General features: G+C 41.6%; 1 protein-coding gene across 2 annotated transcripts; it reads left to right on the top strand.

The window, feature by feature from the left end:
- The first annotated feature begins 1,339 nt into the window (after window positions 1-1,339).
- On the top strand, window positions 1,340-8,161 carry pdap1a (pdgfa associated protein 1a). 2 transcript variants are annotated; one of them, XM_029699207.1, is made up of 6 exons: window positions 1,340-1,522; window positions 2,133-2,215; window positions 5,731-5,808; window positions 6,003-6,127; window positions 6,387-6,538; window positions 6,751-8,161. In XM_029699207.1, exons 1-6 carry the CDS (start codon window positions 1,510-1,512, stop codon window positions 6,783-6,785), a joined length of 486 nt encoding a protein of 161 aa, XP_029555067.1. In that variant the 5' UTR covers window positions 1,340-1,509; the 3' UTR covers window positions 6,786-8,161. The 2 variants fall into 2 exon arrangements, with proteins under 2 accessions (XP_029555067.1, XP_029555068.1); XM_029699208.1 differs by having other exon boundaries at window positions 1,341-1,522; window positions 6,757-8,161.
- The last annotated feature ends 2,283 nt before the right edge of the window (window positions 8,162-10,444 follow it).

Raw genomic sequence — 10,444 nt, forward strand, 5'->3', positions numbered from 1 at the left:
CTTGTCTGGAGGTTTGTTAACACAATATCCAAAGAAGGGCCAGATGTATACAGAATGGTGTCATCTGCGTAGAGGTGGATCAGAGAATCACCAGCAGCAAGAGCAACATCATTGACAGAGAAAATGAAAATGATCATTGACAGAGAAAATGATGTATACAGAGAAGCGAGTCAGCCCGAGAATTTAACTCTGTGGCACCCCCATAGAGACTGCCAGAGGTCCAGACAACGGGCCCTCCAATTTGACACACTGAACTCTATCTGAGAAGTAGTTAGTGAACCAGGCGAGGCAGTCATTAGAGAAACCAAGGTTGTTAGTCTGCCGATAAGAATACGGTGCTTGACTGAGTCGAAAGCCTTGGCCAGGTCGATGAAGAAGGCTGCACAGTACTGTGTAAATGTGTAAACATTTCTAAAACATAATTCGACATTATGGGTATTGTGTGTAGGCCAGTGACACAAAATCGAAATTTAATCCGCAACAAAATTAGGAAAAAGTCAAGGGGTGTGAGTACTTTCCAAAGGCACTGTAGATAGTATGGGGTAAGGTGACTAGGCTTCAGGATATATGATAGAGTAGCAGCAGCGTAAATTATGATTGTATGTGAGTGTGTGTGTGTGTGTGTGTGTGTGTAGAGTCAGTATAAATGTACTGTATCTGCATGTTATGTGTGTGAGCAAATTATGAGGTGAGATAAGGGAGGTAAAGGCAGGTAAAGGTAAAGAATGCAGAGCCTGGTGTCAGACTTGATGCACCGGTACCGCTTGCTGTGCAGAAGCAGAGTCTATGGCTCGGGTAGCTGGAGAATTTAACAATTGTCTGGGCCTTGCTTTCACACCTCCTGATATAGAGGTCCTGGATGGCAGGGAGTTTGGCCCCAGTGATGTACTGGGTTGTCCCCACCACCCTCTGTAGCACCATGTGATCGTGGGCGGTGCTGTTGCCATACCAAGCAGTGACGCAGCCAATCAAGATACTCTCATTGGTGCAGCTGTATAACTTTTGGAGGATTTGAGGGCCCATGCCAAACCTTTTCACTTCCTGAGGGGGAAGAAGCGCTGTTGTGCCTTCTTTACAATTGTGTGAGTGGACTGTTTTAAGTCCTTGGTGATTTGGACACCTGGCTCTGGCTGGCTGGTAAGGGGCAAAATGTTCTAATTCAAAAATGACCGCCACATAAAATAATTAGGGCGGTGCTTACTAAAGCAACGCACTTACAGATATGTGTTTTCATTGGCTATGTTTACTTTCCGTCCACTCTGCATGTATTTTGGTGATATGAATGGTCTGTTGACAAGCCTGTCAAAAATCCTGTCTAGCGATTGGCTGAATATTGCATCATTGCACTGCCTTTCACTCTTGTTGCTCTGAAGCGGGTAAAATATTGTGCACTTGTCTAGCAGGAGACAAGTATTTGGAAAAGAAACACTGTTTTGCTGGGAACAGTGAAGTGATTTATTTTTTTTTAATACATTTTCTGTGTTAGTTGTTCAAGTTCCTGTACCAAATATGCCAAGAGGCGGTAAGTATCAAACGCCGTTATTTTTGTTAACGTTCCAAATGTAGTTAACGTTAGCTAGCCATACAACGGAACATTACCTTAAGAAATATAGCTAACTAACGTTAGCTAGCGACTTGGAAGGATCTGGCAAAATGTATGTTTTGTTGAGTATCCCCGTTTCGTGAGAACTGACATAGCTTACTAGCCATAGAGAAGCACATTGACACCTGGCAACTTGACTTGCCAGATAGCGTACAGTAACTACTGTAGCTAGATGGCTAACGTTATCTATGCAACGTTAGTTGCTAGCTGTTAGGCTACTGTCACTAGCTACCTAGCTAATGTTAGCTAAACTGTTCATCTGGCTAGCACCATGTGCACCCGGTTGATTTCATCCATTTACGTTCATGTCAGTATCATGTAAGCATTTACTGTCCCCCCTGATAGTAATGATATGTGGATAATGAGTTATGCCACAATGTATCCAGGCAGCGAAGAAGTTCAATCACTTTTATGGATTGGATTCTGACATCTGTTGTTAACCATGCCGCAATGAGTAAACGTAAAGTATGACTCATCTCTTGTTCTCTGTGATCTCTACGCCACGCGCTCTCTCATTTGGGGTTTTAAGGTAAAAAAGGTCACAAGGGTCGGGGAAAGCAGTTCAGCAACCCAGAAGAGATCGACAGACAGATGAAAGCACAGAGAGAACTGGTGAGTAAAGGACCCATGTCTCTGAGGGGATATCAAGTTTTTGCATCTGTGTGAGTAACATAGCTCTAGACCAGTGATGGGTAACTTTGATGGGGGCGGGGGCAACAAAACATCTGAACTCTGCATGAGAGGCTGCAGTGGCTTGCGGGTCTGTATACCCACATCCATACCCACACATTTTATTTTTTATTTATTTCACCTAACCAGGTAGGCTAGTTGAGAACAAGTTCTCATTTGCAACTGCGACCTGGCCAAGATAAAGCAAAGCAGTTCGACACATACAACAACACAGATGTACACATGGAATAAACAAACATACAATCAATAATACAGTAGAAAAATCTATATACAGCATGTGCAAATGAGGTAGGATAAAAGATAAGGCAATAAATAGGCCATGGTGGCGAAGTAATTACAATATAGCAATTAAACACTGGAATGGTAGGGTGTGCAGAAGATGAATGTGCATGCAGTCCTAGCCTTTCCCAAAATGAGAATAATATTCAAATCTATTTTTCATGTACATGAATGAATAAATAAAGCCTACATGTCAAGGTGTAGGTGATTTGCATGTTGTCCAGGGGTTGCGTTATAGTAAAGAAATCTGCATTTTCAAAACGCAGACCATAAACTTTTTTTTTAAACCATTTCACCTGTGTTTTATATCTAAAGTAGTGTTGTTGTTTTTTTTTCCCCAATAGGGATCAGGAGTGTGCAACTATAGTTTTCATTCACAGAAAATACATTAGTGCAACACACTTGGCAGAAAATAGCTTCATCTTTATCCATGACAACAAAGTGCAACGCTATTTGGCTAGCAGGAAATTAGCTACCAATGAAAAAGGAAGGTATTTTTTGCAAAAATGATGCATGGCCATCATATTTCTAATGTTTATCATAGAAAGAATGTAGCCAGTTACATTTACTAATGTTTTGCTTGAAGTTAATCTTGCATTTTACCTGAGAAAAGTACCACAGAAATATAGCTATACATCAGTCAGAGCTCTGTCTGCTGATAGAATGCCCATTCATGAAATCTCATCAGAGTGAAGTGTAACTGAAGCACAAAATTAGTCTTATGCCAAGAAGAAATTACAATTGGAAGCATTTTAGATATGCGTTTTCAAAATGCAGCAAGATATTTCTTTTTTTTTTCTTAACACAGAATTCTGTGTTAATACGACCCCTGTTGGCTACAGCCTCGTGTCCAAACCAATGTGACATGAGGGGGGGAGTCAAACTTTAATTAAACTTTTAATTACATAAATATAGGCTAAACGCCAGTCATTTTTGACAAATATAATGAAGGATATTTAACGTCTAAAGGCTTGATTCTGATGACATACTCAAGGCACAGTTCGTTCAGATCAAATCACTAGACCGGAGAGTGAAGGACCGTGCCCGTTGCGCACCGCTCATCACCCACCTTGAATCTGAGTGGAGGCGGTCAGCAATTTCAAATAATTTAACAATAAAAGTCATTGTTTAAAACTTGGAACTTTTGTCATTTTATGAAGCATGTCTTACCTTGTTTCAAAGTAGCCTATACAAAATATGACCATAGGAATGTTGAGGGAATTATTTTAAGAACACTTGATGTCATTGAAACCAGCATTTCTCATGTTCTATTGGGTTTTCAAATCAACGTTATTTTATTGCAAAAAGGAATAATCCTAGTCATAATAGTAACCCATTCTCGTTGATGCATCTTTAGATCTCCCCTTTCTTAATTGCTAGCGGAAATCTCTGCCACATGAAACCATTCACACGCGCAGTGCGCTTTTAAGAACAGTGTTTTCAAGATAATTGCATTTTGGATATTTGCACGTAGCATACAGCCATGTGTGCATTGAGTTTATAGTTTTATTTCTTCATGTGATCAACATTTCAAGCTAAACGATCTGTTGCATCAGCCTCATTGCTTATTTGTTTTTATTTTTTATATGTGCAGTAGTTGTGTGAATTCTGTCGACCCAGAACTGTCCCAGAGTCTGTTTTGAACTGTGTAGATATATTTTTTGTAATCCCAGGGACGACGGGACTCCCTTAATTTCGAGCCCTAAAGGGAATTATTGTATAAAAGGCAAGAAGTATTTGGTTTTAATGTTGCAATATATTTTATAGGCTACAAATGGTGGCCAATCATCCTTAAAGGGGCAGTGTTTTGAGAAAGTCTATGGGATGGGACTATGCGAAGAAGACAATAGGTGGTGTGGCCTACATTTTTGTCAGATTCTCTATGGTAAAAAAGAGAGTAACGCATTTTATTTTGTAAATTGGTTCGTTGCATCATACAATGATGTACAAATTGTGTTACAGACCAGATTTGTTTTTGGGGGGGGACTTATTTGTCCAAAGGACAAATTAAGTTTATGTATTCTGCTATTCTAACTCTCAAAAGTAAGTTGAGAGCCTGACTGAGTTGCCCCATCTCTGCTCTAGACAGATCCAGTCGTGGGAAAAGTACCCATTTGTCATACTTGAGTAAAAGTAAAGATGCCTTAATAGAAAATTACTCAATTAAAAGTGAAAATCACCCAGTAAAGTACTACTTGAGTAAAAGTATTTGGTTTCAAATATACTGAAGTATCAAAAGTAAATGTAATTGCTAAAATATACTTAAGTATCATTTACAGATAGCCAGGGGAACACTCCAACATTTACAAATGTAGCATGTTCTCTTGATAAGTCTGAATTGGACCGTTTTCCTGTCCTGCTAAGCATTCAAAATGTAACGAATACTGTTAGTTGTCAGGGAAAATGTATGGAGTAAAAATGAAATTTTCTTTAGAAATGTAGTGAAGTAAAAGTAATCAAAAATGATTATTAAAGTACAGATGCCCCCAAAATGTACTTAAGTAGTACTCTAAAGTATTTTTACTTAAATGCTTTACACCACTGGACAGATCCCTTGTATTTTTATACAGGGTTCTAGCTTCAAGTGCAGGAAGAGATATGACGCCTGGGTTTACATTTTGGAAGGTGCTGGTGTCTTAAACTGCACTTTCTAGTTGCAGGTGAAACTCTGAAAACAAGGAAATATGCAAAGATATTCATCCACTTTTTGTACCGAGTGAGAAATGCCTCCTGCATGTGTGTAGATATTTGTGTTGTTTGGTCACACTGTGTGCTGCGCTGTCATGTTCTTCTTCCTGTGGCCGCGGCACTTACAAATGACTAGTTTCAGAAATGACTTTGGGAAATGGGAGATGTCCATCAGCTAAATGGCAAGGGAACTCTCCACTTGGTGCAAAAAGTGGATTTAATTTTTTGTAGAATATTCTCTGGTTTTTGGAGTTCCCCCTGCCCTCCAAATCGAGAATAAAGGCGATATCGCCAAGTAAAGGTTGGCTGAAAATGTGTTTACCATGCGCTGGCCCGGCTCCTTGACCTCCTGCACCAGCTAATTCGGCTAGTAACATTGACATATATACTCCAAGGTATGAGAAATACATTTCAAACACGGACATGATGGCTTGAACATGATCTAACAAGTGTGTGTGTGTGTGAGACAGGAGGCGAATGGCGGGGTAGAGAAGGAGGAGGAGAAGTCATCAGGATCTGACGACAGCAGCAGTGAAGAGGAGGACATTGTGAGTGAGGGCGCTCCTTTTAATGTCTAGTTCTAGGCCGCCTGCCAAGGAATTAGAAGTGTTGATGTGGGGTTTTACTGAAAGGCTTGTGAAGATTCTCCTACTCACTTTGAAAGTGTTACCTGCCAACACTACTGTAGTCAGAGCTGCAATGTTGACTCTGTTCAATGTCTTGACGTTCTCTGTTATTACAGAACAAGAAGAAGAGTGGAGTGGAGGGATTGATCGAGATTGAGAATCCCAACCGCATATCGCAGAAAAGTAAGAAGGTGACCGAGCTAGATGTCAACGCACCCAAAGAGCTGTCACGCAGAGAGAGGTGGGGGGTCCTTCAAGTCTCAGGCCTATGCCTAAAATTAAATGACTAAAGGTAGTCATTTCAGAAATAACCCGTTTTGACTTGGAAGCGTTTGGGTTAGTGAAGGTCTTGGGAGTAGGTGTCGGCAAGAAGATTTATTTCATGTCCACTGCAGCATGCCCAGTTAACATTCAGATGGAAATGATAACAGCAAGTGTGGTGGGGTTGTTAATAGACCTTGGACTTTTTGATAGCAGGACTTTGTTACGCTCTGTCTCAGGGAGGAGATTGAGAAGCAGAAGGCAAAGGAGCGCTACATGAAGCTGCACCTGGAGGGGAAGACGGACCAGGCACGGGCCGACCTCGCCAGGCTGGCCATCATCAAGAAGCAGAGAGAGGACGCGCAAAAGAAGAGGGACGGCCTCAAAAAAGGTGAGGGATTACACATCTACTGTGCTAGTACTTTGTGCTGTAAAGTCCGATAGGTATTGGTATTTCTTTATGGTAAGAAACACGGCTTAAGTGGTTAGTCCGAGACGGCCATACAGGAACTGTTGTGTTAATTCAGACAGACTGTGGTTTAAGTGTTACTCCTTTTGAATTCAGTGCCTAACCGACTGTGTCTTTATCTGACGATTTCCTAGAAAAAGAAGCTGAAGACTCCAAGTCCAAGCGTTAGTCCCCTGTCTCCCGAGGACTTGGCCTGACAAACGTTCTTGTTGAGGCTGGAGAGACGAGAGAATATTGTAGGGGGGAGGGGACCAATACGAGGGTTGTCGGCTCAGGGGTACCGTGTGCTTGGGCTCCTGCCCTTCATCTCTGATGAGGGAAGGGTGTGAGCCGGGTGTTTTTGGAGGACACGGGAAGGGGGGGGGCACTTTGGGTACGCCTGTTTAGTTTCTCTGAATTATGTGAGGTTACGACGGTAGGTGTTCTAGTGTCTTCACTCCTCCCCTGTGTTCTTATTCTAAAGCTGCTGGAGATCATTCTTTAATTTTTACATTTTAACACGGTTTACTTATGAATGGGATATGTTGGGATGATGAGGGGTTTGTATACCTTCTCCTTCATCTAACCTGTTTTAAGGTGAATCAAGAGGAGGTGGTTGGGATTGAGGAACACTAGTAAGATCCATCTTATATAGGAAGTCTATGTACTCTTTATTATTCTCTTGTTCTGGCCTTTGTCTCTACCGGCTGTGTCTTCATTCACAACTTGACTGTTTTAAAGGCCTTTGGCCGCAAAGGAAAGATGTTGGAAAGAGCTGTCCCAGAGGCAGTAGTGTCTGACAAAACATACGTCGAGGAATCAATCAGCCTTTATGCCACTTATCTGTAGGCTGTTCATTTCCTGGATATTTTATTCTGTTGGATGTGTTGGTTTTTCTGCCCAGACATGTTCAGCTGTTTGAACTGTCACCTTGCTCTAATTTCTCATTAAACCACCTGGCAGTGTAACATCTAGTAAAAAAGTTATATTGGTATAAAACGGGGCATAATGATATTTCACAATAATAAAATTGAAAAAGCATCGCTATAGCCTCCTACTGCATGTCTCTTTCTCAGCACTATGGGTCACTATGGCTTTCTCTTGAAAGGGTCCATTATTTTGTTCTTTTTGACAGTTTACACAGGACCAAGTCAATGGTCGCGTTCCCCTGCTCAGATGTTGCATGCAACAGCCAATGATTGCGTGCCACGTCATCGACTGCTGTCGGGTACCAGGTTGTTCTAACATCCAGACATTATAAGATCTGGCAAGCATCAGCAGAGGAACTCGCCCACTGTCTGTCTCTCTCTGGTAGTCATGACGGTGCTATGCTGTAGCGCAATGGTTGGAACCTGATATGCCTTTAACAGGAAAGCAATATTCTCTGAATGGAGGTTGTGGCGGAAACTAATTTCTGTCTTGAAAACATACAGTATATACAAAGTGTTTTAATGTTTATAAAAAGGACTCTCCAGGACTGAAAGGATTGGTCGGATAATTGGTTGACTCGTCTATTTGAATTAATTTGTTGTATAGAAATAAATACATTAATAGATGAATGAATAACTATTTGAATTGATTTTGATTTTAATGAATTTGAATGGACTTACTCAATACATCCATGGTCTAAACCTGTGGTTTCCAACCTTTTTCAGTTACTGTATTACGGTGGGGAACCGCTGGTCTATACCACATCACATGACATTTCACAAGTTGTAGGCCTATGTACATTTGACGGTGGTTGTTTTTAGGCCTGTACACCATAGTATAGAAGTTTGTCCTTGCACCCCACCAAGCTTTTCAGACAAAAGATCTGCTTTGGCTTCAAATGCTGATGTGAATGCTCTGATAGACGGTGTGAAAAACGCAGACTCCTCGTGGAACAGGAGTGATGACACACAAGATTATGATACTGTAGTGCAGGGTTTCCCAAACTGTCCTGGGGCCTACCCTGGGTGCATGTTTTAATTTTTGTCCTAGCACTACACAGCTGATTAGAATAACCAACTCATCAAGCTTTGATTATTTTAATCAGCTGTGGGCCGCTGCAAGGGCAAAAACCAAAACATGCACCCGGGGGCGGGGGGGCCCCAGGACCGGGTTTGGCAAACCCTGCTGTAGTGCACAGGTGTCAAACTCATTCCACAGAGAGCCTAGTGGCTGTGGGTTTTCGCTCCTCTTATACCTGACTGATGAATTAAGGTCACTAATTAGGAACTCCCCACACCTGGTTGTTTAGCTCTTAATTGAAAGGGGAAAAAACAGCAAACACTAGGCCCACCATGGAACGAGTTTGACACCCCTGCTGTCGTGGATTTGGGGGACAACACTGATGGTCTCTAATACATACAGGTCCAACACATTATTGTATGTATATGGGCTGAAGATTGTTGCTCATTCTTAATTTTCAACACTTCACCCATCACCCCATACCTACAACTAGCAATTTCACTGTTGCCACCAGGCTGCAGTATTTGAAAAGACCATAACTGCCAATCTGCACATACACCTACATGCAACTTTACTGCTTTTGTAGATGCACTGGAAATGTTTAGAACTGCATGCAATCTGTATTTAACCAGTGGTGTGTCCAAACTATAATATAAGCCTATGAAAAAAGGATAGCTAGGACAGATGGCTGTACAATCGCCATTCGCATACCATCATTATTAGATTCAATATGAGAAGTCCTAACCAGATGCCAATAATGTTTCCTCTTCTCACATCATGATCTGGTGTGTGCTGTGGACAGACTGCTTCCATTTACAGAAGCGTAGACAGAACAGAATCCAGGAGATGTCAGATGGCCCAGTATTAACCCATAATATCACCATAGAGAAAGACATTTAGATTCTCCTGTAAAGTAAAAGTATCATGCATGTCCTCAAGTTTTCAGGAAGGATTGATGTTGACAAAGAGGCCTCTATTCAGTCATGCATTTTAAAAAGAAAATGTTAGGTGTCTTGTCTTTTTACTACCACAATCTACTACTGTATGTATGGTGCAACCTCAACCAACATATACTCAGTTACAGAGCCTTCAGAAAGTATTTATACTCGTTGACTTATTTCGCATTTTGTGTTATTGCCTGAAAATCTCACCCGTCTACACACAATACACCATAATGACAAAGTGAAAACATGTTTTTATACATTTTTGCAGATGTATTGAAAATGAAATACAGCTATCTCATTTACATATGTATTCACACATCTTGAGTAAATGCTTTGTAAAAACACCTTTGGCAGCGATTATAGCAGACTTTCTGGGTAAGTCTAAGAGCTTTCCACACCTGGATTGTGCAACATTTGCCCATTATTCTTTTCAAAATTCTTCGAGTTCTGTCTTCTTGATAAGCAACTCCGGTGTATAGTTTGCCTTGTGTTTTAGGTTATTATCCTGCTGAAAGGTGAATTAATTACATTTACATTTAAGTCATTTAGCAGACTTACAAATTGGTGCATTCACCTATAATATCCAGTAGAACAACCACTTTACAACAGTGCATCTAAATCTTTTAAAGGGGGGGGGGGTTAGAAGGATTACTTTATCCTATCCCAGGTATTCCTTAAAGAGGTGGGGTTTCAGGTGTCTCCGGAAGGTGGTGATTGACTCCGCTGTCCTGGCATCGTGAGGGAGCTTGTTCCACCATTGGGGTGCCAGAGCAGCGAACAGTTTTGACTGGGCTGAGCGGGAACTGTGCTTCCTCAGAGGTTGGGAGGCGAGCAGGCCAGAGGTGGATGAACGCAGTGCCCTTGTTTGGGTGTAGGGCCTGATCAGAGCCTGAAGGTACGGAGGTGCCGTTCCCCTCACAGCTCCGTAGGCAAGCACCATGGTCTTGTAGCGGAT

Source organism: Salmo trutta, chromosome 18 (assembly GCF_901001165.1).
Source record: "Salmo trutta chromosome 18, fSalTru1.1, whole genome shotgun sequence".
NCBI lineage: Eukaryota > Metazoa > Chordata > Actinopteri > Salmoniformes > Salmonidae > Salmo > Salmo trutta.

Excerpts from the sequence above, each read along its gene's own strand:
- pdap1a (XM_029699207.1), top strand. Across the intron at positions 2,216-5,730 it reads TGAAAGCACAGAGAGAACTG|GAGGCGAATGGCGGGGTAGA; the intron begins GTGAGTAAAGGA and ends TGTGTGAGACAG. Across the intron at positions 5,809-6,002 it reads GCAGTGAAGAGGAGGACATT|AACAAGAAGAAGAGTGGAGT; the intron begins GTGAGTGAGGGC and ends CTGTTATTACAG.